This window comes from Pongo pygmaeus, chromosome 16 (assembly GCF_028885625.2).
Source record: "Pongo pygmaeus isolate AG05252 chromosome 16, NHGRI_mPonPyg2-v2.0_pri, whole genome shotgun sequence".
NCBI classification, from domain to species: domain Eukaryota; kingdom Metazoa; phylum Chordata; class Mammalia; order Primates; family Hominidae; genus Pongo; species Pongo pygmaeus.
In genome coordinates this window covers 84,669,576-84,697,146 of record NC_072389.2, presented here as the reverse complement: position 1 = coordinate 84,697,146, position 27,571 = coordinate 84,669,576, and the positions used below count along the sequence as shown (strand labels likewise).

The 27,571-nt window shown below is 54.3% G+C and overlaps 3 protein-coding genes across 12 annotated transcripts in view; 1 reads left to right on the top strand and 2 right to left on the bottom strand.

The window, feature by feature from the left end:
- Positions 1-5,044, top strand: part of ADAMTS7 (ADAM metallopeptidase with thrombospondin type 1 motif 7) — a 52,913-nt gene extending 47,869 nt beyond the window's left edge. For all 4 annotated transcript variants that reach the window (XM_054449979.2, XM_054449978.2, XM_054449977.2 and 1 more), the window contains exons 21-24: positions 170-343; positions 424-570; positions 1,704-1,866; positions 4,672-5,044. In XM_054449979.2, the coding sequence (XP_054305954.1) occupies positions 170-343; positions 424-570; positions 1,704-1,866; positions 4,672-4,829 (642 nt within the window). In that variant the 3' untranslated portion in view covers positions 4,830-5,044. The remainder of the gene's footprint in view (positions 1-169; positions 344-423; positions 571-1,703; positions 1,867-4,671) is intronic.
- Positions 5,045-10,667: 5,623 nt separating this feature from the next.
- On the bottom strand, positions 10,668-12,109 carry LOC129014006 (TBC1 domain family member 2B-like). The gene is made up of 2 exons (XM_054450898.2): positions 12,033-12,109; positions 10,668-11,154 (listed from the first exon to the last, which is right to left on the bottom strand). The coding sequence occupies exons 1-2, from the start codon at positions 12,092-12,094 to the stop codon at positions 10,959-10,961; spliced, it is 258 nt and encodes an 85-aa protein (XP_054306873.1). The 5' UTR covers positions 12,095-12,109; the 3' UTR covers positions 10,668-10,958.
- A 5,808-nt stretch (positions 12,110-17,917) lies between these two features.
- LOC129014003 (golgin subfamily A member 6D-like) overlaps positions 17,918-27,571 on the bottom strand; it is a 31,206-nt gene continuing 21,552 nt past the window's right edge. Inside the window, exons 6-17 of one of the 7 annotated variants that reach the window (XM_054450892.1) lie at positions 27,437-27,518; positions 27,234-27,340; positions 26,096-26,182; positions 25,880-25,987; positions 25,600-25,687; positions 24,722-25,209; positions 22,984-23,059; positions 22,460-22,551; positions 21,800-21,902; positions 21,614-21,717; positions 21,388-21,523; positions 17,918-21,301 (exon numbers count right to left, since the gene is read on the bottom strand). In XM_054450892.1, the coding sequence (XP_054306867.1) occupies positions 21,105-21,301; positions 21,388-21,523; positions 21,614-21,717; positions 21,800-21,902; positions 22,460-22,551; positions 22,984-23,059; positions 24,722-25,209; positions 25,600-25,687; positions 25,880-25,987; positions 26,096-26,182; positions 27,234-27,340; positions 27,437-27,518 (1,668 nt within the window). In that variant the 3' untranslated portion in view covers positions 17,918-21,104. Of the gene's footprint in view, positions 21,302-21,387; positions 21,545-21,613; positions 21,718-21,799; positions 21,903-22,459; positions 22,552-22,983; positions 23,060-24,721; positions 25,210-25,599; positions 25,688-25,879; positions 25,988-26,095; positions 26,183-27,233; positions 27,341-27,436; positions 27,519-27,571 lie in introns of all 7 variants that reach the window. The other 6 variants (XM_054450890.1, XM_054450891.1, XM_054450893.1 and 3 more) reach the window with 6 other exon arrangements.

The following is a 27,571-nucleotide window of genomic DNA, read 5'->3' as shown; positions in this document are numbered from 1 at the left end:
TGCCACCTTTTGCCTGGGGCCTGCCAGCCTTGGCCTCTTGCTGGGGCTCTTCAGATATTCCCCCCGGGCTGGGGCGTGGGCCTGATGCCTTTCCCGCCACACGCCTCACAGGGTCATGCCTGTGGGCTTGCACATGGGGATGTGTCCACACACTTCTCTTGGTCCCCAGTGCTCCCGCAGCTGTGGCGGAGGTTCCTCAGTGCGGGACGTGCAGTGTGTGGACACACGGGACCTCCGGCCGCTGCGGCCCTTCCATTGTCAGCCCGGGCCTGCCAAGCCACCTGTGCATCGGCCCTGTGGGGCCCAGCCCTGCCTCAGCTGGTACACATCTTCCTGGAGGGAGGTGAGGCCTGGGCGTTCAGTTGGGGGGAGGGGATGCCCTCAGACCCTGGCTGTGCCCTGACTCCTTCCCTGCCCACCCAGTGCTCCGAGGCCTGTGGCGGTGGTGAGCAGCAGCGTCTGGTGACCTGCCCGGAGCCAGGCCTCTGCGAGGAGGCGCTGAGACCCAACACCACCCGGTCCTGCAACACCCACCCCTGCACGCAGTGGGTGGTGGGGCCCTGGGGCCAGGTGAGCCGGGCTGCGGTGGGGAGCAGGGAGCAAGTGCTTGGTAGCACCTGGTCAGTCCTGGGTTGGGTGAAGGAGCTGTGGAGTGTGTGCTGTGAGCCAGGCTTTTTGTGGCCCTGTCACTGGACGAGGCCTTGCCATGCTGGTGCTCACACCTGCCAGGGAGAAACAGACAAGGAAAGGGCACGTGTGCTGTGATGTCAGGGAAGGCCTTCCGAGGAGGGGTCTGGGGTTGAGACCCGAGGGAGGAGTCAGTGATGCCAAGGACAGGGATCAAGGGGACAGCAGGTGTGAAGTCTGAGGCAGGAATGACGAGCTTGGGGGGACCAGGGAGCCCGGCAAAGGCCAGCAGCAGAAGGGGGCGGAAGAGGGGCCTCAGATGGGCAGGACACCTTCTGTCTGGCCTGTTTGGAACTCAGGGGTTCAGAAATCTCAGATTTGGGCCCTGAGCTGGGTCCTGGAGTCAGCTGGGCCAGCGATTGAGTCTTTGTCCCACTGGCTGCTGAGTGACTCTGGGCAGGTTGCTTTGCTTTGCTGGGTCACTGTTTTCTCATCTGTAAAACTGGAACAGCTTAGGAGAAGAAGGTCAGGAGGATTAAATGAAGGAACGCAACGAAGCACAGGGCTGGGCACAGCACGACACTGGCACAGACTCAGCGCATGTTTAGGGCTGGTAACAATGAAGCCTGGCGGGCTGGGCCCCGGCTGTGAAACTGTCTCCTCCCTTCTTGCCCATGGGCTGCGGCAGGTCCTCTGCCCTGTCCCTCGGGCACAGCTGTGTCTCGCCCACGTCTCTGCCCACTGCTGCATCAGGGCTCCATCCCGGGGCCCCTGCCCAGGCCTCTCAGGCATGTCCCGTGTGAGGGGCTCACTGCCCTGCAGCCCCGAGGGCTGTCCCACGGTTCTCATGCCCCTTCCCTCTGCAGGAGCCGATCCCACAAGTGGGAGTGGGGTTCCAGCACCAAGTGGGCTCTAGGAATGGGACCAAGTGCTCCAGGAGGCACTGAGGGGGCGGCTGGGAGCAAGGGCAGGCCAGTCAGGCACAGGGCACAGGGACGGCTTCCCAGAGGAGGTGTCCCTGCCCCCACTGCTAGGGCTGGCCCTGAAGACACTCATTCCTCCCCTGCTCCCCGCAGTGCTCAGCCCCCTGTGGCGGTGGCGTCCAGCGGCGCCTGGTCAAGTGTGTCAACACCCAGACGGGGCTGCCCGAGGAAGACAGTGACCAGTGTGGCCACGAGGCCTGGCCTGAGAGCTCCCGGCCATGTGGCACTGAGGATTGTGAGCCCATCGAGCCTCCCCGTGAGTCCCCTGACCCCAGGCTCCCTGCTGAAGTTAGGTGGGGTGGGGAGGGTGATGGGGAAATGGGGTCATCAAACCATTGCACCCATGGCACTGGCTGGCTCCATCTGTAGTCTGGGCTCAGGAGCCACGTGGCCACTGAAAATCCTGTTGCCACAGGATGCCATGCTGGAGGCTGGGCTGTGCTGGGAGTCAGTCAAGGGGAGTCCCAGCCACACAACATCCCATAGGCAGCTGTCTGACCTCGGGGGAGTAGAGGGAGTGGCCCTGGCCCCTGATTTGCTGTGTGAACCTGGGTAAGCTCTTTCTCCTCTAGGTCTCAGTCTTCCCACAGTGAGACTAGGGATGTCCCTGAGGCTGTGTGAAAACTAGGCCTGGGTGAGTCCCTGTCCCCAGCCCTGGTCTGTCCATTCCCTGGCTAGAGGACTGCCTAGAGTGAGCAATGGAACCGCAGGAAGGGCCCCCCTTCCAGGGTCCTGCTAATGAGGTAATGGGGTTTGAGGCAGGAAGGGCCCCCCTTCCAGGGTCCTGCTAATCCCAGTGGTGGGGGGTTTCCTGGCCCGCTGGGCCCTGGTGGAAGGGCCTGAGCTAGAGGTGGTTCTGGACACCCCCGCCGCCGCCTCCAGCATGTGCAGGTGCGCGCGCGCACACACACACACACAGTCATACACTTCCTTCCTGCAGCCCCAGCTGCTCCCAGCAGTGCTGAGGGCAGGAAACGGGGTGGCCCTGGAGTGTCACCTGGGATCCCCTCACCAGCTGTGTGGCCTTGGGCTCCATTTCCCTCTCAGGGCCTTCATGTGCTAAATAAAGGGGCTGCCAAGCCTCATCCTTGCATAAATGAGGCCTGGGCATGAAGGGCGCAGCACTGCGTGGGGATCCAGGTGGTGCTCAGGGACGGCGGCTTTTTCCCCTCCCCCACAGCCACTGTCATCCCCAATTGCAAGGTCAGGGAGAGGGCCTGGGGCCGCCCCTGCCAGTCTAAGGAATCCAGAAGCTGTGGCGTGAAGAGCTGCGTCCCCTGTGCTGTTGGCTGTCTGCTCCCTGACCCTAGGACAGAGTCCTCAGCCAGGGCCCTCAAGCTGGCATTCAGGGCCCCCTGCAATCTCCCCGGTCTGCCTTCTCCCCTTGTCCAACACAGCCTTCTCTACCTGCGCTGGCTCCTGGGCAGCCCTCATTCAGGCTCAGAGTGGCCCCTGCCATGCCTCGCTACCCTGCTTCTGGCATGGGTGGCCTTCCTGCCTCAAACCCCATTACCACAAGGCCCAGTGGCAGTGCCCCCACCCTGTCCTGCCTGTCCTCAGCAGGCACCCAGCCAGCATCTCAGAGCACTCCTGTGTGCTGGCACCACGTCTCTCGCCTTCATGGCTAGGGCTGGCCACCGCTAGAGCGGGGTGGTTATGATCCCAGGGGGTGAGGACCAGATGGGGCAGAGAACAGGACCTGAGGCCCCTGGGGGCCTAGAACCAAGGACGGATGGCCCAGGAAGCTCTGGGCTTGCAAGGTCTCCCAGGGGCGGGTGTGAGTGGGCTGCAGGGAGTGGGCTATGGGGGCTGGTTAGGTGGCTGAACTAGAAGCTGTCCTAAGTGAGGAGTTTTCTGCCACCAGTGAACAGTGGAGGGGGGCTGGGAAGGTGTCTTGGACTTGGAGACCTGGAATTCCCAGATGTTCTGCTGGTTTGTGGGACAGTTGGCGGAACACGTGGAAAGCCGGGAAGCTCGTGTGTGTGTGCTCACTGCAGTGACACAGCACGGCCACATCCCTTTGCTGCGGAGGTGGGGTTGACAGAGGAGAGAACCGAGGCCCAAGAGGTGAAGCAGCTTGTCTGAGGTCACCCCGGGTGACCAAGATGCAGGCCTGCAGATGTGCACTTTGGAGCTCTGCCTGGAGCTGGGGTGGAGGAGCCTGCCTGCTGCCTCGTGCCCTCTGCCGGGCCTGGGGGATGTCCCAGGCCCAAGGCTGGCTGCTGCCTTCCTGCTCCTCCTCCCCAGGGAGGTCTGCTGGAGTAAGCAGGGCCTGGGCAGCAGCTGGGGGCTGTCAGCAGTGGCAGTGGCATCAGGAGTAAGGCCAGGAGGCTGGAAACAAGCCACTTCCCAAAATAGCTCTGATAACCACGGGGCAGGAGGGCCCAGCCAAGCCTCAGCCCTGACAAGCACAGCCTGCAGCCGGCCTCCCTCCCCAGTGGGCCTGGGCTCAGTCCCTGGTTTCCACTGACGGCCTGTAAGGCCCACTCACTCTAGGCTTCGTGGCCCACCTGAGAAGTGGGAGGCTGGCCTGGGAGATGGGACCTGTGACCCAGAACTCGAGGCTGTGTACAGCCCCTGTGGCTGGAGGTGGTCACGGAGGTCTGGCAGGACAGATGCACTGGGGCAGGGGGCGGTGGCGGGAGTCAGGGGCAGAGGCCGCTGCAGGCCGGCAGGAGGCCCCTGGGACCGCAGTTCTGTGCCAGGATCTGTCAGGGAACACCAGGGGTGAGCAAGGATGGAGATGGGGTGGCAGGGCGTCGCCCTGGGCAGGCTCTTTAACAGGCATGTGAGGGGGTCAGGGTGGGGTCTCAGGACCTTTCCTCCAGAAACCTCAGCCCAGCAGCGCCTGTTCTCATGTCCTGGGGTTGGCCATGAGTAGGTGGGACAGAGACAGCAACAGTTGGAGACCTGCAACTCGGTTCAGGAGCTGCTCCAAAAACCGGGGCTCTCTGCTTGGTGGGGAGCTGCTGGAGCCTCCTTAAGGTGGTTGGGGTGGAGAGCCAGGTTCTGGATACCCAAAACTACTGGTTCTGATGCCCGTCTGCCCCCCCAACTCCAGGCTGTGAGCGGGACCGCCTGTCCTTCGGGTTCTGCGAGACGCTGCGCCTACTGGGCCGCTGCCAGCTGCCCACCGTCCGCACCCAGTGCTGCCGCTCGTGCTCTCCGCCCAGCCACGGCGCCCCCTCCCGAGGCCATCAGCGGGTTGCCCGCCGCTGACTGCGCCAGGATGCACCGACCGACCGACAGACCTCAGTGCCCACCACTGGCTGTGGCGGAGCTCCCGCCTCCTGCGCCCTAATGGTGCTAACCCCCTCTCACTACCCAGCGGCAGGCTGGGGACCTCCTCCCCCTCAAAAAAGGTATTTTTTTATTCTAACAGTTAGTGTAACATTTATTATGATTTTACATAAATGAGCATCTACCATTCCAAATCACAGCGTGACTTCATCTTGGATTTGGAGAATCTTAAAAGTGAGAAACTCTTCCCCCGACCCCTCTGCCCAAAACTCCACCGCCGCAGCACCTCGGCAGGCGTGGCTTTTCACCTGCTCCTCTGGGGCAGATCTGCAGGGGGCAGCATAGAAAACAAGTCCGTGAGAGCATGGTGTCTGGTGAGGCATGGAAAGCCTCAGAAGCTGGGGGGCTGCTGCCCAGGGAGGCCTGTTTGCAGAGGGCGGGGTTCTGGGGACAGGAAGGTCTTCTGGGCAGGGGCACAGCTTGGCCCTTACTTGCTGCCTGCCTCCTGCTCAGGCTCCCAGCCTTCCCTGGGGCCCCACTCTGTGGTCCTCAGAGACCTGTTCCACAGGGATTGAGCCCACCTTGTCACTTGCAGGGACCGCCCCCTGGAGTGATGGGGACTGGGGCCCCCATGGGGACCTCCCTGGCCTTGTCTGTTCTATCTGTTGACTCTTCTGCAAAAAGCGGGCAGAGAGGGGAAGAGCAGGCTGGCCAGTTGTGCCCTACTGCGTCCCCACGTGTCCCTTCATCTCTGTGCCCAGAGATAGGGCTGGGCTAATTGTCACTGCCTCGGGGTGGCCCCTTTCCCACCACCAGCCCCAGCTACAGGTTCCTACCACACTGATCTATGGTCCAGCACCTGGCACCTGCCTACCCACAGCCCCTTCCCCTCCCATAAAATCTAGTCCCATGGAGCCAGACAGTGGTGCCCACAGCAGGGAACAGATGGGCATGAAGGTGCTTTGAAGAGGGTCCTGGCCTGGCCAGGGGTGGGAGGCTGGGGAAGGGACAGACACTGTCCTCCCAGGCCCAGGCTCAGCCCTGGATCCGACCCTGCCCTCTGGCTGTGAGCCTTAGACTCAGCCGTTGACAATTTCCTCTTCAGCCCTCCCGCTGGAAGGTGTTATGCCCCTTCTCCAGGTGGGGGACACTAAGGTTCAGAGAGCTCGCCCTGCAGCCTACAGGGGTCACCTCTCACATTCTACTCTCCAGCGTATGACATCCCTGGACGAAAGGCGAGTGTGGTCCTGGAGCCTGCATGTGGCAGCTGCAGCCACTCAGGGCTGGGTGTATGCTGGGGACGGAGAGGACACCACTGAAAATCACTCCTGGCTGGGCACCGTGGCTCACGCCTGTAATCCCAGCACTTTGGGAGGCTGAGGTGGGTGGATCACCTGAGGTCAGGAGTTTGAAACCAGCCTGGCCGATGTGGCAAAACCCCATCTCTGCTAAAAATACAAAAATTAGCCGGGTGTGGTGATGGGCACCTGTAATCCCAGCTACTTGGGAGGCTGAGGAAGGAGAATCGCTTGAACCCGGGAGGCGGAGGTTGCAGTGAGCTGAGATCGCACCTTTACACACCAGCCTGGACGACAGAGCAAGACTCCATCTCACACACACACACACACACACACACACACACACACACACACACACACAAACATTACTCCTTAGGGACTGAGACCAAGAAACAGTATCAGAGGCTGAACCCCTCGGCGATGAGCATCTGTCCCAGGACTCGGAAGGGAGGGAGGGAGCATGGCCACGGCAGCTGCCTGCAGGTTCATGTCCTGCTGCTCCCCAGCTCAACATGCTCACTTCATTTCACACCAACAAGCCCCATCCTCAGAGGAGGAACCCAAGGCTCTGAGAGGAAGTAACTGGCCCAAGGGCACATGCCCTGGTGACACAGGCCCATCCTAGGATCCGACTGCCCACCTCCAAGCTCCAGGCCACCCTGAGCAGGTGGAAGAGGGAGAGGGCCCCAAGCAGGCCCCAGTGGCAGCTTTGCAAAGAGAGGGCAGCCTGCCAGAGTTCACGCAGGAAAGCAAGTTGCTGGGCAAGCTAGCATGAGTCCCAGCCCCGCTGTGCTGCCTGAGGGTGGAGGAGCGTCAGGCGTGCTTCCTGTCCGTCTGCAGCAGCCCGGCTGGCCCAAAGAGACCCTGGGGACCCACGCTCTGAGTCATGGCTTCCCAGGCCTTAGTCAGAACGGCCCCTGGTGGCACTCCCTTCCAAGGGGTGGGGAGCAGGGCCTGTCGACTTGCTCCTGACCCACACACCGAGCCAGTCCCTGTCCCAGCTCTGCCGCCGCTGCTGTGCTGCATGACTTCAGGAACCCCCAGCCTCGCTGAAACCATGTCCGCAGAAGAGAAAAGCCTGCCAGGCCTTGGCCTGCCCTGTCTGGGAATCCTTGCTGGAGCCACCCCAAAACACCCCTATGGGAACCCCTTTGGTCTTCATCATTCTTGGGTGTTTTCCACTGATGGCTGGGGGTGTCCCCAGTGGCAGCTGGGCCTGAGCTGTCAGCCCAGGCAGGAGACAAACAAGCCTGTGACTCAGGCAGGGCATGGCACAGCTGGCGGAAGGAGGCATGCCTGTTCTTTGTGGCTGGGCTGGGGGTTATCCGGACACAGGGAGTCTCCAGCTTCCGGCTTTCCCACCTCGGTACCCCCAGCCCACATCTGCAGCTTGGCCATGGTCCTTGGGGCCTCCCACGGCTGCCCCTGCTGGCAAAGGCATCCTGACGCACCCGCCCCAGGGTGAGCCAAGGGCAGGGACACCCAGAAATGCCAGGCTGAAAAGTCAGAGAGCCCCTCCTCGCCCCCCCAACACCAATAAGCCCTGCCCCACCCTCCAAGCCCTTGGGGTGAGCCCCATCACTAGTGACTATAACTGAATTTCAATGCAGAATATTATACAAATTAGTAGTTTATTTCTTCCTTTAGTATTACAGTTCCAAAACGTTAACTTGAAGGTCAGCACAGGAGCTGCTGTGATATGAAAGGAGAGAGTCACTGGCGCCCCCTGCAGTCCTCCAGTTGCCCAGCAGCGGTGGGACGCTCAGTGGCACACACTGGGTCTCTGCATGGCCTCCCACCTGCAAGGACTTCCCTGAGCAGGCGCAGCTGCCCAGAAGCCCCGGAACACACAGGAAGACAACACTATAGGATGGCAGGTGGGGATCTGTGCAATACAAACGTAGTTAGAAAACCCAACCGAGGATCCGTCTAGAATACTTCCGATATCAATATACCGTAGTTGAAACCAGAACCGTCTCCAGCCATCAGCAGTCTTGGCGGCTACTGTACAGCTGTCAGCATGACTACAGGCAGTGCCCGAGGCTACCTGGGGTAAGAAGTGGGCCCGCACATCACATCGGTGAGTCAGTGAGAGTCAGGGCCAGAGGGAAGAGCAACTCGGAGGCTGAGGCTGGCACAGATACACACAAGGGAGTCACACACATAACATAAAAACTTGTTACATAAAATAGATATGTGGAATCTAGAAACACTTCGAGAAAATAGCCTATAAAAATATAAACTGTAGTGAAAGTGTACAAAAGTATTAACACAGGTTCAACCCATAAAAAACCCCATCCATTTAAAAGTTGGCAATTTGCAGCAGGTGCGGGGAGGGAGCTCCCCTCAGTCCTCGTGCGTGCATTTGGACAGGCTTTTGGGTTTCTCAGCTGGCAAGGTTCCCCTTGCAGGGGCCACGGGCTGGGTGTTGGGGTGAAGGTTCGGAGGAAGAACAGCAGCGTGGGGCAGCCCCTGCCAGAAGGGTCCCCTGCCATGGCAGCCAATGGAGGCCAGGGACCTTCAGGGCACTGGAGGGGACAGAGCAGCTCTTTCCTCAGTGACGTGAGGGAGGGGAAGTGTTAGCACGAAAGAGTGGGGCCCACAGTCCTGGAAAGAGGAGTTGGCTCCATCCTGTTCCCAAACTGGAACCAGGCGGAGCTGCCCTCTCTTGCCTTCTGGACACGCATCACTTGATTCCAGGCAGGAGAACCTCTGAGAAAGTGTCCCCAGTCCCTTTCCTCCAGGAACTCTCCTGCTGTCGCACACACACTGCCCAGCAGCTGCTGACAACTGCCTGGAAACACTAACATACCACTGTGGGTTGCAGCCATGATGGGCCTCTGGTCAGGTGCATCTCTCAGGGCAAATTGGACGACACGAGCCTGTCCCTAAAGGCAGCTCTTAGCCCCAGGACATGGCAGTGTGTGCTGGCATGTTCCAGGGGCCATTGGCTTGGAAAGTAAAACCTGAGGGCAGCTGGTGCTGGCTCACGGGCCCAGCCCCATTCCTGCTGCACCTCCTCAGCAGCCATCCCCCCAGGCTGACAGCTGTTGTTTCACGATGGGCTGAGGGGTGGGGGGCTCCAACACTTGATTTGAGCGGACTGCAACGCCCAGCTCACAGGGCAACTGAAGGAGTCAGACCTCAAACTGCTGTTCTCAAAGACAATGACAAAACCCATTTTTGATGCCAGAAAAGAGGCAAAGGCTTCTGGCTAAATATAGAGGTCAGCTCCGTCTACCCAGTGAAACATTAACCAACTCCACTAAAGATGTGAAGCCGGAGCTCAGCCTAGCGTGTGCTGAAACGCCAACTTCGCCATGGAATTGCTAGAAAGTTGACAGCAAAAAATAATAGGAAAAAAGTACTTCTTAAAACTGCATTGCTTCAATTCTTAGTCTCAGTGTGTTCGTATCAACAAAGGATGATTTCCAGTTTTTTTCAGGTGATATGAAACATTCCACTGAGACCGTTTCTCTTGTATTTTCATAACACTGTGCCAGAAAACATCCTCTCACATCTACGCATCAGGGATGGTCTAGATGGATTAAGCAAAAATAAGCTCCTTGCTCAAAGCCTCTCCCCAGCCTTCAGAAAGGCAGTCATCTGAGTTCCCAGAAACTGCCATGTCAGAGGCAACAGTGACCCTGCATCCTGGCAGAGAACAAGGATGCTTCCAGGCAGTGGTGGGGTGGGCACACATCTGGGAGAGCTGACCCAAGCCTGGGCCCCAAGCAAAAAAGTTTCCCAGCCCCGGGCACTGGCAGCTGGCCTCCTGCACAACCCAGGCAGGTGGAGGAGACACCAGGAGCACTGGCCATCCTCAAGGAGGCCATGGTTTTCAGCTGTCCAAGAGCGTTCATGCTGCAGCTGCACCACTGCCCTTCAAAACACCCCCAAAAACATTCCTCCCTCCCCTCAACCAAGGCCAGCCCAGGCATGGGCCTACTTTGCAATATGACGGTCCACCGTTTACTTGGAATCCCATCCCATCATACTTGGTGAATGATTTCTAAAAGTCAAGAAGGGCGTTCCACAGAATCTCACGGAGGCTTGCCAGGCACAGGGCAAGCTGGGGACAGAGCAGCCCAGTGATCTGCAAACGCAGGCTGGCCGTGAGAAGTGAGGATAGGTGTCTGGGCAGCCAGGCCCTCCCCATGCAGGCTGGAAGACACTGATGGAAGGGTTGCGTGTGGAAGAGCAAAGGCTATTCTAGAAATGGGGCATGGCTGACAGCTTAAAGCCATCGGTGGGAGGTTCACAGGCTTTCTACAGTGGCCGTTTCTGAACAAGGGATGTGCCTGTTTTTCTAAGGCCGTCCCTTTTCATACCGACCTTATGCCTGAGGCAGCAACTCTCTGGCCTACAGGTGCCTGAAGCACAGTGGGCATCCTTCACAGCACTGCCATTCAAAACCACACACCACTGCCCACTATGTACAGGAGACAGAACATGGGGAGATGCCCAAAAAAGCAAGGTTTCAGAGGGTCAGAGCACTGACAGGCTGACGGTGGCTGGAAACAGGCTCTTGCAAATAGCCACTGGTAAGCCCGAGCATCCACCCATCAGGCAGAAAGCATGACTGAGATACGTGTAACCAAAAGCATGGCACAGAAATGGCTGTAAACAGATTAGACCTCCCACCCCTGCCCCCGCACAGTGGGAAATGAGGAAGTGCAGCCTGGCTTGGGACATCTGCCCAGCAGATCCCCAGAGGCCACACGCGTTACATTCTGGCTTTTAAGCGTGCTTTCACCCTTTGGGCACACTTTGGTTGTGAAGGCAGGAAGAGCAGCGTCCCGGAGCCCACTCAGATATCCTCCTCCTCGTCACTGACCAGCTCACCCTTGTCAGGGCTGGTGTTCCGCTCATGCAGGAAGTCCTCACGGATGGCCTCCAGCTCGGTCAGCTCCAGCCGGACCTTCTCCAAGTGGTAGGCGCGTCGGTTCCGGATCTGGCGTAGGGGGAAAGGGTTCAGGTCCCCAAAGCAGATACTGATCAGCTTCCTGGCAGGACGCAGGGGAGAGACAAGAGAATCAGCGGCGCTCCAGAGAGTGCTCACACACAGCCCTCACAGGCACAGCAGGTGGCCTGGGGCAGTGGGGGAAGAGCGCTGGCCAGACTGGGGGCCTGATGTAGGGGACGAGGCCCACCTTCTGCAGAGAGGTGACAAGGCACAATGGCCCAGCCAGGGGTAGGTTCAGAATGATGGCCTGGACTCCAGCTCTGCCACATGCTTGCTGTGTGAGTGAAGTCACCCCCTTTTCTGGCCTCTGATTCCTCATCTGCACACTGGGGTGACAGTAGTGCCACCTCCTAGGGTGTGAGATTACTCGAGTTCCCACACGTAAGTGCTGAGAAGAGCTCCTGGCACTTGCATGGTGATGGCGGGTGTGTCTGCATCCTCGGGCAGGCACGAGGCCTGGCACCGGGCACGAGTCCGGGACGTCTGTGTCCCAGGACTCATTGACTGGGAATGAACACAGGCCCAGGCAGTCCTGGCGATGACTGTCAGACCCAGTCGGCAATGTGACAGGTGTCCAGATGCAGTCTACAGAGAAATGTGCAGCTCGTGGGTTTCACATTATCCCCAGGTCAAGGCTCCAATTTTCCATAAAAATGTTAAGGTTGTGATCACTTGCTCCTAACCACTGGTCAGTGGCTTAATAAAAACAAAACCAAAAGCTGTCCTGAGGCCTGGCTATGGACTTGTAGCACTAATGGGTCAGCCACACTGCTCTCTGGGGATCACAAAATAGGCCAGTTCCTCCAACACTGGGGCCACCATCTTCCCCTCTCTGGATTCTGCCAGGCCCCAGACGCTTTGCATCCACCAACAGGGGCTCATGCGCTTCCCTGTCAGCCAAAGGCCCAATAGAGTCACCAGCCCCAGGAAAAGCTGTGATGAAACAGAAATGCCCCAAAGGACTTCCTGCCTGTCCCCATCAGAGCAGGCCATTTGCTTCTGCTGCTGTTGGCTGCGTGGACTCCTTTCAACACAAAGCACACATGAGGGTGCAATCTTTTATGTTTCAAAACACCCGCTACCTGGACATGCTTAACTCTCGTCCACAGGCTTAAGGTCAGAAAGGCCAGCTTTATTTATATTCTGAATTCCCCAACGTGTGTTCTAGAACATGGGAGCACCAGAGAACAGGGAAGGCCCAAGCGCAGGGGTCCCCGCGTGTGGATTTCTCAGGTTCTGCCTCCTGCCTGGCTCTGCAGACCGGGCTGCCAGCCCCACCAGGCGGGAGGAGGCTCCGTGTGAACGGGGCACAGGGTCCCCACCACCAGTCCTTTCTCCCCGACAGCTGTCAGCCCACAGCCCCCACAAACCCCAAACCTACGGCGCCCAACCCTCCTGTGTTGCAGAACGCCAGCCTGAAGTGTAATTCTTCATTTGCTCCTCAGTCAGGAGCTGACAGAGGCCCCTCGGCCCAGGCTGGCACCCAGGAAGCCAGACCCCACCTCTGCCTCTGGCCTGGAAGTTTCCTCTGGGAGATGAGAAGGTGCCCCATAGTCAGCTAAATTTGGGAGACGATGCTCAGCGCCTTAAAAGGCTCCTAGAAGTCCTGCTGCAGAACGTGGTTCAATCCTGTGTAACCCCCGTCTCCTGAATGCAGCTGACCACACAGCTCCCTCCCTGTGTTTCTGAAGGCCAATCGCTGTGCTGCAGGACTGGCCTCCTTGCAACCACTAGTCTGGGGAGCTCATTAAAACACTGAGGCTCCAGCCCAGAGGCGGGTTATGGGCCCCTGCAGTCTTGATAACAGCGGGGAGCCTGCCGCCGCCTTGACAATCCTTAAAGCACCTGTTGGTGTGGCGACCCCGCTTTCTAAAGCAAGCTGCAGGGGAGACTGTACCGCAAGCTGCTCACAAGGAGGCGCTGCACGACCATGCAAGGCCCAGCAGTGTGGGAGGGGCCAGGTCAGCCTGCGGCGCCAGGGAAGGGGCGGGCACTCGCCAGAGCCACGCCCAGTCGCCTCGGCTCCTCCTGGCAGCGCCTGGGACCCAGTACAGAACGGAGGGCAGCGGCGCTCCCAACACAGCCCTAGCTGTCGGCATGGGTGAGCTCACTCCCTGTCACTCTCAGCAGTCCTGACCCAACACGAGATGAACAGAAACCCTCCAGGCTCACCCCAGGACTCAGAATCAAACTTTCCCCCAGCAAATATGATTCCCATATCCTTCCTCATTTGGCAGAAATCAGGGCACTGTTGTCGGTGCTATTAGTAAGCCTGAAACTATTACAAACACACTCGCCAATAAAAGACTCTAAAAATAGCGACGACCTCCAGGAAGCCTGGCATGGCCTCAGCCAGCACCTCAGCTCCCATTGTCCAAATCGGCTCTCAGGGTCAGAGCAGCCAACAGCTGCGGTCCGGGAGACATATGGACGACAGTGGCCCAGAACAGGCAAATGACCATGTGGCCAGGGAGGGTTCCTGAATACTTGGCCGCCCAGGCCAGAAACCCAGGGCTCTTCCAAGTCAACGATCAGTTGAGCCCGGGAGTTCAAGACAAGCCTGGGCAACATAGTGAGACCTGGTCTCTACACAAAAATTTTAAAAATAGCTGGGCTTGGTGGTGGCATGTGCCTTCAGTCCTAGCTACTCAACAGGCTGATGTTGGACCATCACTTTGAGCCCAGGAGGTTGAGGCTGCAGTGAGTGGTGATCTCATCCACAGTACCCAAGCCTGGCAACAGAACGATATCCTACCTCCAAAACATTTTTTTTAAAACTGAGTAGACAGGTGTCTGGTGGCATGATAAGTCCTGGGTCCCCTTCCAGATCTGTGACCTTGGACAGGTGGCTTTTCCTCTGGACTTCAGTGTCCCCATCTGAGTGAGAAAAGGCAGTGGGGATACAGATCTTCAAGATGAAGCAGTGTAGAAGCTACATCTGAAAAGCCATACTTGGGGCTCCAAGTCCAGCGCACAGTCCTAGCAGGGCCCCGCAGGGTGGCCAGGGTGGCACAGGCATCAGGTTGCACCCTCCTTCCCTCTTTGCCAACTCTCAGGCCAAGGAATTCATCTCAGAGCTGCTGTCCAACCTATACTCACATGGGGACCAGAACACGCTGATGGAGGAGACAGCAGAGAAGGCACAGTGTGGTGACGAGATGCTGTGCAAGCACCACGTGCCGACGGAGGCACCCAGCAACATCAATGACATCAACACGATCACCATCAGCATGCCCATGGGGGCCCATGGATGACTCCTGGCTGCAGGTGCAGAGCGTCCCGGCTGGATGCAGGTACCAGGGCCGGCCCCCATGGCCCCAAAGTCTCCCAGCCTCCATGGCTGAGCCTGGGGGCTCTTGAAACAGGCTCTGTGCCCAAGCTGGCAGATGTGGGTGCTCTCTGGAGCCATCAGAGAGGGCAGAGAGCTCGTGGTTTATGGTGTAGGGGCTGGGAGCTTGGAGGGGGTTGTGTGTGGGGCTGGTCTCTGAGGTGGGCAGAGGCCTAGGAACATCATCCTGGGTACGCCATACCTGTCTTGCAGTCTAAGTCATGCTGCCAAGGCCGGGTATCCAGCTCCCAGCCTGGGAGTGCCAAGAGCCAAATCCACTGCAGAGCAGTGGTGATAGTCAGGGTCCCACCTCATCTATCTGTCAGCAATCCAGTGGCCATCTAGATGAGAGTCCCATACACACGGTCATCCCACAACACACTTCACAGGACAGGCAGGGACACACAGCCCCCTTCCCTCCCTCCCAGGTACCATCATAGCTGCTAGCTATGTGTGACCGAAGGCAGGGTCCCTGGCCCCAACAGAAGCACTACCGCTGGCCAGCAGGCTCATGCACCTTGGCCTGTTGCTCTTAGAGGTCGCCTGTGCTATTCAGCCAACGGGACCACAGTGCCTGTTGGCCCAGCTGAGCTCTGCCTAGTGAGCCCATCTGCCTTTCCTGCCACGGACTTTCCCTCTTCTGCTTTTCCCAGCAGGAAGGGCCCAGCCTCACCTATGCAACATGCAGCCCCCTGCCAACCAGTTGAGGCTCCCCTCTTAGACTTATAAGTCTATGGCCAGTGGCATCCGGCTACCTCCCCTCCCTGCCTTCCCCAGGGTCCCTTCAGAGGGCCGTGGGCTTTCTCACCACCCAGAGGGAACTCCGGCACTCACTGCAGCCGTCCATCCCTTATAGCTTCACCATTTTGGTTCAAGCAGTGTTCCTTATCAGGCCAGGTGGCTGTGGGGTGGGGTCCCCCAAGCAAGAGGTGGGCCTGGGCCATGGGTTGGAAGACAGGGTGACCAGAGAAGAGAGAAGCCCGAGGAGGCTGAGCATTGGTCTGAACTATGGGTGCACTGCCTGGGTGCCATGGGAGAGGCCAGCGTGTGTGGGGTGGAGAGGGCTGCTGCAGCCCCCAGGCACAACATGTGAAGCTCTAGCCCCTCCCTCCATCTTCCTCCCCTTTCCCTTCCAGCCCCTCTTTTCCAGGAACCTTGCGACACCCACACCTGCACCTGCGCCCTCCCCTCCCCGGCCCTCCCACAGCCACTGCGGTGCACCCGTGCTCTGCACTTGTCTCACAAGCTCTGGCTTTTCTTTAACCCGTTTTCTCTCTGCTTCTCTCCAACTGCCAGCTGAATGGGTCAGACAAGTCCATCCTGTCCTGAGAGCCCCAGGCCCCGCTTCAACCTCTAAACAGAGCCTCCTCTTCTCGGAGCCCTCTCTTTCCAAGCCTGCCGGGGTGGGTGTCCTGTGACTTGACAGTGGCTCCCCAGCCCAAAGCCAGCCCCCTTCATCTGTGACTTAGTCTGTTGTAGTGGTGAGCTGACACATCCAGCTGTGACCATTGCTGAAAACTTGTGCCCCCTCTGTGGTATGCCCCTGCCCTGTTCTATAAATAGCTATAAATACCCATATATATATCTATATATGCACCTAAACATGGCCGACCGCCTTGCCTCTAGCACTGGGAATCAGTCACCGTGCTATCCTTGTCTTGTGGCCCAACAAGAGGAAGGTCTCCCCTGACATTGCCCCTCCAAAGAGTGCCACCTCCAGTGAGCCTCTCTGTCATGCCCGGCCTGTGGACAGCCAGCCCCCGCCATCCCTCCCACTCCCCACCAAGCATGGGGGTGCTGTGCAGGCAGCTGTGTGGCCTGACAGTCTCTACCAGTCCTGCTGTCCCTTGGCTGAGAATCAAACCCATTTCTGGATGACGGGGAATGTGTCCTCTGCTGGCTGTGTTCTCTGTGGAGCTCAGGGGAGGGAAAAGACCAAGCCATTTCTAGGGTGCTGTTGGGAGCGGTGTAAAGGCCACACCCTTTCCAAGGGACACTTTTCCTGGAAAGCCCCTGGAGCTTAGCTGGCTCTTATCCTGTGAAGCTGACTCTGGCCACCAGGGAGCAGGGCCATGAACTCAGCCTGGAGGGAGCCTGCAGGACAGCTGGCACTCTGGAGGGACAGACAGAACAGGCCACCAGGTGCATGGAGGGACAGATAGAACAGGCCACTAGGTGCAGACAGGAGAGGGAGGCAAGGGGACGGAACGGAAGATGCCTGGGGTGGATGGAAGTCAGTGCCCTTGGGTGCTGGTATCTGCCTTCCCAGCCACCGCTACATCAGGCTTCTGAGCCTGTTGGCTGTCAGGGCTGGACTGTGCCCCACAGGTGCCATGGCAGTCCCCATGAAATCCACCAGGTGTCACCAGGCAGCATACAGGTAACAGGCCTGGAAGGTCCCCAACAGCCCAGCTGGACATCTCACTCTGGGGCTCTTTGTTCAGTGGCACAAACTCCAGGACCCAGTGAGGGAAATGGGAACCCACCAGGCTGAGCACTATGGCTAAATCCATTTATTCCAAAATGAAAAGCAAAATAAACAGGAGTTGCATCACCAAGGCAGCCAGGACCCCATCTCCGCCTCCTTCCTCTGTCCTATGCTATCAATAAGTAAGTTTCCCAGCCATAAATAATGATTAGAACTTCCTCCTCATACGCCAGCTCCAGCCTCTGCTACGTACAATACAAGGGATGGCCCTACCCCCTGGAATATACAAAATGTTACACAGAAACTATATGTACACTGGGGAAGGGGGGCCACCCCAGCAGCCGGAGCCCTCACCTGCTCTACAGTTAGCCCCACTGTCCTGCCCCAGCTGCCTCTCTGAATAAGATAGGAGCCCCTTGATGGAAAAGCTGCTTTGGTGAGAGTAGGGAGGCCATGAGGCCTCCTCCAAACAAACCAACTCCACCAGGCTCTGGCTCTTAAATAACAAACATCATCATCCAGAAATTTAAGGACTCAGCCCTGGTCAGGTGGCAAAGGGTCTGTTTTTCTCCCTCCATTAGACAGGGGTCTTGTCTTGCTACCCTAATGGTAAAGGGGTGACTGGGAAGGGGTGGTTGGTACATGGTGGGGGCGAAGACTCCAGTCCCACTTCTCCAGGCTTATGCTGACAGAGGTCTGCTTTTATTTTTATCCCATGACTTAAAAAAAATCCCATAACTTCTTTTTCATAACTTTTTAAAATACTTTTCATAAAACATTTTTCTACTTTTTTTCCACAACTTCTTTTGCCACAACTATTCCACAGCATTTTTTATCCCATAACTTTTTCATCCCACAACTTTTTTAAATTCCCATAACTTCTTTTTAGTTTATGTTCCTTTAGTAAACACACTTGCATAGTTACATTACAATTTCATAAAAATAAAAACCGATTATCTCATGCCAAGTGTGCCAAGCATTTGCAGTCTCAATACTTTTAATACTATAGTTTTCAAGACACATAAAATTTTAAGGCAAAAACAGCACTTTGCAACAATTTAATAATTTATTACATTACAGTAGCATCACAGTAGCAGTCAATAATCCCACTTTAGGCAACAGTGTTTCAGTATTTCCATTACACATTCTGTTTACAGGAATTCATCAATTGGTAAAAGTCATTCTAAGAAAACTTGACAAATAAAGGTTTGGACTGGAATTGGCATCTCTTTCTCTACTTATCCTTCCTCCAGTTTCTTTGATTTAAATGACAGTATTCATATTTTAAAATGTTTTAAGTTATTTCAAAACATTAACATAGCAGTTACATTTTTGAATAGTTATATTATTTTAAAGTGACTGTAAGATAAAGTTTTAGAGAAAGTATTATGGATAGGGCTGAATTACAGTTTCACATTTTCTAAAAATCAGCTTTGGGTTTAGAATTGATTTTTTTTCATTTCTGGAAAAACTATCAGGTTTAATCAGATACTTAAAGACCATATATATAAATACCAGATAAATAAAGACCATATATTGCAATATTTAAATAGGTATTTTGATTCTTCCTACAAAAATTCAAATTTATTCAGTTGAACTCACATTTTAAAATTCTATATTTCTGATGAACTCTAACCTTCTAATGTTGCCTTCTAAGCAAATTGAAAGCTGCCTTATACTGAATGAGGAAGAGAACAAATACTTGGCTGAATGAGGTATTGCAAAAGACTGCATGAGCTTTGAAGAAAGACTTAAGTTTTTGTCATAGGATTTCCATTCTTTTTAGCTTTTTTTGAAACATAGGACAAGATACCTACACAGAGAGTGGTATTTCAGTTAATACAGTACATTTATTTTCCAGATTGATATTCAGCTTAAATATGCCAGTATGTGATTTAATCCATAGGTACCTGATGAACACATTATTGTCAGATTGGTTACAGGTGCTAAACACTATCTGAAGGTCATTCCTAGTCATTTATCTTTATCAGGGTAAAAGTGAAGTGATTTCAACTATAAAAATTCCTTTGAAATAATTTATCAATGTATTAGGTAAACCCAGTTTCAGAATGATAAAGAAAAACTGTTAGACCAAATAAGGTGGCTAATTAACAGTGGTACGATTTCTAGCCCAAGGGTTTAAAATGGACTTAAAGTAACTGTCTTTCAAGTGAGCTCAAATAATGCAAAAGCGGCAAGTTCACAAAATAGAAGGCACGAACAGGACCTTAAGTCCATTTGAAACCCTCAGGCTAGAAATCGTACCACTGTTAATTAGCCACATTATTTGGTCTAACAGTTTTTCTTTATCATTCTGAAACTGGGTTTATCTAATACATTGATAAATTCATACAATTTGGAAGAGCCAGTTGAAGTCACAATAACCCAATATTTGCACTCTTTCAGTGAATGCAGGCAAATCTGTTATTTCATCTGTAAAATCATATTATTGCTTTCCTATTAATGTCATATTTATAAAAGTATCATGAGGATGCCAAATGCTAAAAATGGAGATGGTCTAGTAACTAGAAATGCCCACCCCAGGGAGTGCACATACATCTCTCCCTACATCCTAATAATGTGACGTATTTTGGAACACAGACATTAGAACTTCATGAAGTTTTAACTGTCGATTCTTTCCCAAGCATCATAAAGTTATGATTTAGGCAATGTATGACTGAAATAACTCATTCATCATGTATAGGCACATTAACATAAATATGGCACAAAATATGCCTCTAAACTGAAACTGAGAGGTATAAAAACATATTTCACTCTTTGTAAAGAACTTTGTGAGGAAATATAACTCTGATTGTATAGACACTTTTCCTCATAATACTTTGACTTTCACAAACAGTAGATTGCACAGCAGCTTGTAAACATTTTAAGTTGCAAAAACTTTGCCTTGATTTTCATATGTAGTATAATACTGTCTACTAAAACTCCTTTTTGTTTCAACTGAGTACTGTCACATATATTGGTTTATAATAATGGTTGTTATTATTTTTAAAGTGTTTTCCATTCAAAGAAAAGAAGTAAATTCCTATGTCAGAGTAACCAATGTGGTTGAAGAATAGGTATTAGCCAGAGAGGTCTAGATGGTAAAAATCCATCTTCTAGCCTCAAAGAAGCTCCATGAACATAGAGGAAGGCCAAGTGTCACACAGCTTTCCTTCACTCGAATTCATTCTTGACTAGAGCCTGTATGCCTCTTCCAGGGACATTTAAACTCTTAAAGGATTTCTTATGATCTTTACTAAATACATTAAGAAGAATGCCAACCAGTGCCCTTTTGTGTTCTGGGACATATACTCATGTGATTAAAACAGGTAACATGAACTCTGACTTTAAAATGTATTATAGATATAAATGCTCTAAGCTAGAAAATGTTTTCCACATCCACAGTCAATGATGGGAGCCTTTCATTCCTCAGAAATAATCCCTTTTTAGGTCATCGAGAAAGGGTACAACTGCTGCAGCTCATGATGCAATATCTTCATGAGCCCAGAGCACATACAAATCCTAAGGGAACCACCATAGTACAGCGCTCATTCTTGGCACCAGAACAAATGAAACACACTCTATCCTGCACACACCTGCCAGAGCAGGCCACTTTCCTCTTCTGTGAGATTTAAAAAGCTCCCCAAAATGTTATTACTCCCATTCCCAATACACGAAAATAGGGGAAAGGCTGTTTCCAGTTCTCGGCCTTTAAACAACTCTAAATGTCAGTACTCACAGTGGCACGTTACAAAGTAATAAACAGTGCGCACTTGAGGGCAAACCACATATTGAGCCAATGAAGAGCTCACTGTGATTAGGATTCGATCAAACATAATAGCAGAACATAAGCACATTTTATCTGAATTCTGTAATGAATATACATGCTGCAATAACATTAAAAAAGCATGGCAGCCTATTCCAAACTGGCAAGAATAGTTTCGTGCAGATAGTGGGTCTTTGTGTGTTTGAACTCCCATCACCTAAGGGCAAACTTGATATGCATGCTAATGACCTGTAATTATCAAATTAAAAAAACAAAAATGCTAAAGGATGCCAGAGTGAACATCAGGGAAAGATTCACTCTCCCTTAACTTTTTACAAATAAATTTAAACTGTAAATTAGAAACACAAATCAATGTGAGTGGCTCTAACATTCAAATGGAGTATATGAATTGTGTAGGAGATTAACCCCATAACTTTTTGTTGTTGTTTTAAATTTCTTGACCAGCTCTTAGATGATGATGATGTTTATCTCCCTGTTCTCGGCTGCCCGGTAAAAGAATGGCATGCAGGGTTTGCTGGGCAAGCCTGGGTGCTCCTGGGTGTCCTGCCTTACAGGAGGCAGCTGCACGATCTGCTGTGCAGAACCCTCCCTGGTCGCTGCTGGTGCAGGCTCCACGCTGTCATCCAGGTTCACCTCATAAAAATCTTTGGAGAGAGGGAGGCAGGGGTCTGAGCACAGTGCTAGTCTCCCCTGCTCCTGCCTGCCCACCCCGCCTGAGGGCTGTACTCACCATCATGCTCACCAGCAGCCCCAAGTTCCTGGGGAGCTGGGGCCCCTGGAGCAGGCTCATCAGCAGGGTTCTGGGCAGTGGTGAGGAATTTGTCATGCCCCTCGTTGTAGTCATCCCCAAGTGGCAACATCAGCTCCTGCATCTCCAGTAGATTCAGCTGCCACTCCAGAGCCAGCACCAGCGCCCATGCCAACCCCCACCCTCACAAAGATGTTGCACATCCTACCTTTGTTTCCTCCTCGTTCTGGGCCAGACTGATGACATCCTCCATCTCCTGGTGCCGCGTGTTTGGCACTGCCCCCTGGCTCTCATATACGGTGATGTACTCTCCTGTGAGAGGACACGGCTCAGACACTGGGGCCCCTCCGATGGCCCTGCAGCTCCCCCTGCCATGCCCTGGCCTCCCGCTCACTCATGCCATCTGTCGCTCCAGAGAGCTGGATGAATCCAATCTCTAGTTTTTCCACCTGCTCCTTCCTGTCTGCCTTCTCCTTCCGGAGGTCCATAAAGCCACTCTGGAGCCAAAATAATGGGGTCACATCTCAGGAGAGACCTGTCTTGCCCTGCCCCCACTTTTCTTGGCCCATGCCAGGACTTACCTTCACCTTCTCCATGGCCTCCTTCAGGGCCCAGTACCTCTCCCCACACACAAACTCACCCCCAGTCCCTGGGACTGGAGCCTCTGCCTCTGGCTCCTTCCAGGCCGAGGCCACCAGATGAGCCAGGTGTGGGCAGCACAGCCTTCGCACCTTCTGCTGCCCACATAGCCGTGCCTGCTTCTCCTGGGAACTGGCTCCAGCGGAGTTGAAAAATGCCACTTGAAGGCAAGAGGTGAGTATTCTTGTAGGGGCATACACAGAACAAATGAGGCAGGGAGGTGGAGCACAGCCCCTTCCCTTGGGGCCTCAGAGAGTGCACCTGTTGGTCACAGGTGAAATGATGTCTGACCACTGGCTCCCAGAAGGGGTGAGGGTCCAGAGCAATCAGAAGGCGGGAAACCAAGAGCATGAGGGGGTCTGGGAGGGACCACAGAGGAAGGTGGCAAAGTAGGAGCAGGGAAAGTCAGGCTCACCGTGGCCTCCCGGCTCTCCAGGTCTTCTGGGATGTTTGGCATGGGCTGAGGCGCCTCCTCCTCCTCACTGTCCAGATGTCGTGCTCCATCTCCTGTGGGGAGGTGCCCATAGGGGTCCTCAGGCAACCCAACAAGGGTGGTACTGTGAGCCCACCTCTGTCCCCACCCTTACTGTGTAACCCTGAGCCAGCCCCTCTGCAAAGGGGAATGAGCTGCTGTTCTTGATTTTTCCTTTTCAGAACCAAGATCTTGCTATATTGCCCAGGCACAGTCCCACTACTGGTCAGTGCAGAAGTTCTGACCTTCTCCCTTTCTGATCTGGGCCAGTTCACTCATCCTTAGGCAACCTGGTGGCCCCCTGCTCCCAGGAGATCACCATATTGATGCTGAACTTAGTGCAGACACCTGGTTGGCATAACGACCAGCTGTTCTAAAGGTCTCTTCCAACTCCTCAATCCTATGCTGCTAACAGTCCCGCCTTCCTCCTGGGGCTCTCTCCTCTTCCTCTGAGTGGTCTCCTGTACCTTCTCCAGGGAGAGCCATGAGGCTCAACTGGGTCTCTAGCTGTTGGTTCCACTGGCTGGCAGCTTCTAGGTGCTCCTACGGGGACAGGAAACAGAGTGAGACGGCATGGAGCTTGCCAGGTCATCCGCCTCAGGGGCCCATCCTCAGCAACTCCCTCCCGTGGGTCTCCTGCAACTTTTGGCGGGCCATCTCAGCCACCGCATTGCCCCAAGCTTCCTGCTTCTGCAGCTGGTCCACGAGCTGGGCGTGCAGCAGTAACTGCCTGTGCAGTGCCTCCTTCTCAGGTCAGCTGCTGATAGGTGGCCACCTACTGCTGCAGGTGACCCAGGTACTAGTCTTGCTCCTGCTGTAGACTCTTGGCTCTTCAGCCTCACCTGCAGGAAGGCCCTGGGCATGAGGTTATGTGGTGGCTGGCTTCCAGATTCTGGGCCCATTAATAGGGTAGCCAGGGCACTGTGGGGCTGTGTTACCTGCCCAGGCCCCTGGCCCCTTACTCCAGGCCTAAGAGACTTCCTCCCTTGCCTAGAACCCCATGCCTCCTTCCCCAGCCTCAAATCTCATGTCCTTCTTCCCACCATTTAAACTATAGGCCACAGACTGGTGGAAAAGCAGAGGGAGCCAACCACCATCTGCTAAGTGTGCTACATGCCTAACGCTTTCCATGTATTCTCTCATTCAATCCTCAGCACCTCTGCAAGGAAAATGCTAACGTCCTTTTGAAGTTAAAGAAACAGAGACTAACAGATGAACAGTAGTTGAACGGTGACCATTGGAACTGAGGCTGGAATCCAGTTTGAATCTAAGGAGGCTTTTTTGTTTTGTTTTGCTTTGTTTTAGACAGTGTCACTCTGTGGCCCAGGCTGGAGTGCAGTGGTGCAATCTCAGCTCACTGCAACCTCCATCTCCCGGGCTCGAGCGATTCTCGTGCCTCAGCCTCCTGAGTAGCTGGGATTACAGGCATGCACTACCATACCTGGCTAATTTTTTGCTTTTAATTTTAGTAGAAATGAGGTTTCACCATGTTGGCCAGGCTGATCTCAAACTCTTGACCTCAAGTGATTCTCCTGCCTCAGCCTCCCAAAGTGTTGGGATTACAGGTGTGAGCCACCATGCCTGGAAAAGGAGCCTCTTATAACACTGTCTCTTCCCCTATGATTGGGGGAATCCATGCCTCTAGCTGGGATGATGATATCCAGACCTGGGAGGAGCCCAGGGCTACCCACGTCTAAAAGTCAGAGGGCAGGAAGCAAGAAACATTCATAGGGCTGCCCCCGAGGGTGCTGTGGTCACCTGCCCCCCAGCCAGAGCTGCCTTTGGCCTGGCACGTCCCTTCCCCAGAGGCTGGTGCTCGCCTCCCAGCCCTTCTTGGAAGGGGCAGAGGTTACAATCTTCTTCACTTCGCCTGGCTTCTCCTGCAGCTCCTTTACTTGCTGCTCCAATTGCAGTGCACTCTTGTTCTCGTTGTACAGAGAGAAGCAATCAGTGGCCATCCACTGCAGCTGGAGACCCCTGAACTTGGTGTCTGCCTCCCATGTCACCGGGAAGGGTGGAGGAGGGATAGAAAAATCATCCCTTCTCCCCCACAGCCATCAGAGCAGGGCCTGATGAGCTCTGGCTCACAGGTGCCTTTAGAAGTACCATTTCATGTGAGGGCTATACTGCCCCATTTTACAGGTGGGGAAACAAAGGCCTGGATGGATAGGGATGAGGGCAGGCTCCCCAGGTGGGGCAACCCACCAGATCCTTGAAGCCGCACTGTGGCTCAGCCAGCTGCTTGTCGAGCTTGTGGTTCTGGGAGAGCGTGAGCCTCTCCTCCTGCTTTCGTAGCCTCTCCTCCTTCTCCCACAGCCTCTTCTCCTGGTCCCACAGTCTCTGCTCCTGCTTTCGCAGCCTCTCCTCCTCCTTTTGCAGCCTCTCCTCCTGCTTTCGTAGCCTCTGCTCCTGCTTTCGCAGCCTCTCACCCTGCTCCCCCAGCCTCTTCTGCTGCTCCTGAAGCCTCTCATTTTGCTCACACAGTCTCTCCTGTTCCCGCAGCCTCCTCTCCTCCTGCTCTCGGAGCCTCTCATTTTGTTCCTTGCTCAGGAGACTCAAGACCTGGTTGTTTCCCACCTGGGATTGGAGCTTTCCCTCCAGTCTCTCCACTTCCTTCCTCAGCTGTTTGGCCTCATCTTGTAGCTGCTCCAACTCAGAGGTCCCTGCTGGGGGTGCCGGGGACTGGAGCTCAGCTGAGAAATGAAGCAGACAATAAGGGCCTCTGGATTTCCCCCCCTACACCCCACTCCCCCCCAAAAAAACCCTCTTCTTGATGCGCAGCTCATCTCAGGCTTCCCAAACTTGTCCTCACTGCTAATGATTCCTCGCACCCAATGGTAGCCAATTTCCAAGCCACTTTCACATAGAGAGGACTGTGGGTGGCTGACAATGGGCACTCCTCCCTCTTTGCTGATGGGGACCCTGAGGCTATGGAGATGACAAAACTTGCTGTCTCCTGGCACAGACCTCTTTCCCTCTGCCTCAAAGCCCTTCCATCCACCCACCTCCCTGGGGCATTCTAAGCCACCCCCACAGACCTCTGATGACAGTCCTGCTCCCAGGTCACACCAGCCGCATCTTACCCATCTGGTTTTGGAGTTTGGACAAGCTCCTCTCCAGCTCCTGTATCCGACGTATGTCACTCTTCTTCTCTTCCTTCAATGTGCGAGCCTGCCCAAAGCACAGGGGAAAGGGCCCTGGAGAGAGGGGCTGGTGGCTGGACAGGCTACCATCTCCCTCTCTGCCCCCATCTGCACAAAGCCCAGACCCAAGACCACCTCTGGCTGTACTATTCCCATTTTACAGATGCCCAGAAAGATCCAGTGACCTATCTAAGGTGGGGGCTGAGGGGTCAGGTCTCACCTCCACCGACATTTTCCGCATCCTCTCTTGCCACCGGGCCCTCTCTCCTTTTATGTGTTCAGCGTATTCGTCTTTCTGTAGCTGGACTTGTTTTAATGACTCTGTCACCTGCAAGAAATGGGCACAGAAGTTAGGAAGGGCTGTCACTGGTCCTCACCTGCTCCTGACCACCTGGGGTCATCTTCCTTCCACATCCCTCCCTCTGCAAAGCCTCACCTGTGTCACATGTGTGTTCAGCAGCGCCCGCTCCTTTATGGTCTGCTGTAACCGCCGCTTGAGGACCGCTTCACTGCAGCTCGAGGACTGGATGGTGAAGAGTGAGAAGTTTTGATCTGGGGAGCCCAGGCAGTGCTGCTTAAAAGGGCTAGGGCTAGGCTCAATATACAACTTGGTTAGTAAAGATCAAGGCATTTCCAAGCCCATGGCCTGGTTATTAAAAGAACTCAGTAAAGTTGGAAGGGACAGGGAAAGAGATCGAATTTACAGCTGGCTAACAGAGGCCCAGAGAGTTCAGATAATATTGCTGTTGTTATTACTGTTATTGCTACCACTGTTTGAGCCGTCATGGAGTGCTTCACCAGGTTCCATGCTACAATCCCATTTCATCCTCACAAATACCATGTGAGACAGTTACTAGGATTACCTCTATTGTGTAGATGAAAAACATCGAGTGTTCCAAGTTAAGTGCTTGCTTAAGATCACTTAGACAGAGCTGGGATTTGAACACCCAGGTCTATCCTATTCTCTAAGCCCATTTTTCTTGCTGGGGATGGGGGCACAGATAGGAAGGGGGTAATTAATCTTTTGTTCACTTTTTGAAAGGATGATACATTCATATAGTCCAAAACTCAGAAGGTATAGAAGGGAGGTGTCTCCCAGGCACCCTTTACTCTCTCCTGAGTTTTTTATGAATGCTTGCAGACATGTTTTTGTATATTATCATAGTACACACAAACACACACACACATAGTACACACAAACACACACACACCACACACCCCGTTTCTGTCTCTACAGAAACAGTAACACACTAAAGGTACTCTTCTGTACCTTCACAGAACAACTACCCAATACCCCACCTAGGACTTGGCCAAGGCCACAGCCAGGAAAGGGCAGGGCAGGCACTTGGCCTCTGAGCTCTGCATCCAGTGCTCACTCCCAACAGTGCCCCCCAACTCACCCACAGCAGCTGACTCAGCCCCAGGCTGCCTCTAACAACCACACACAAAAGCAGTGAGAAATGAGCATGCTGCCTTATGGGCAGGACACTCCATCCTGCAGAAGGGACCTTTAGGCTCACTCCTCCATCTGGGAAGCCAGGCTGCCAGGTGATGGGGCAGCTGGTTGGACTCACCCTGTCCTCTTCCTGCTGCTGTGTAGACACAGCACAGAGAGCCCGCTCCAATTCTTGAATACGCTGTAAGGAGTATTGCAGGCGGCCAGCCAGATCCTTGGACTCTTCTGTAATGAGAGAGGTTGAGATGGGGCCCAAAGGACTCCCCCTAAAGACCTGTCAAAGTGCCAGGTTGAAGGATGACGGTGTGCCCAGTTTCCCACCTTCGAAGTGTTGGGCAGCACGTTTAGTATGGTATAGGGTGGTCTTCAAGTCTGCCTTTTCCAATGTGAGGATGTTGATTGTCTGGAATTGAACATTTGGGAGAAAAGCCAAGCAAATGCTGAAAGAGAAGGAAA

What these genes read in the sequence shown, in the direction of transcription:
- LOC129014006 (XM_054450898.2), bottom strand. Translation starts at nt 12,094, where the DNA reads ATGGGGACAGGCAGGAAGTCCTTTGGGGCATTTCTGTTTCATCACAGC. An exon ending in CACAGCTTTTCCTGGGGCTG is followed by an intron (nt 11,155 to 12,032) that starts GTGACTCTATTG and finishes GCGTCCTGCCAG; the next exon opens with GAAGCTGATCAGTATCTGCT.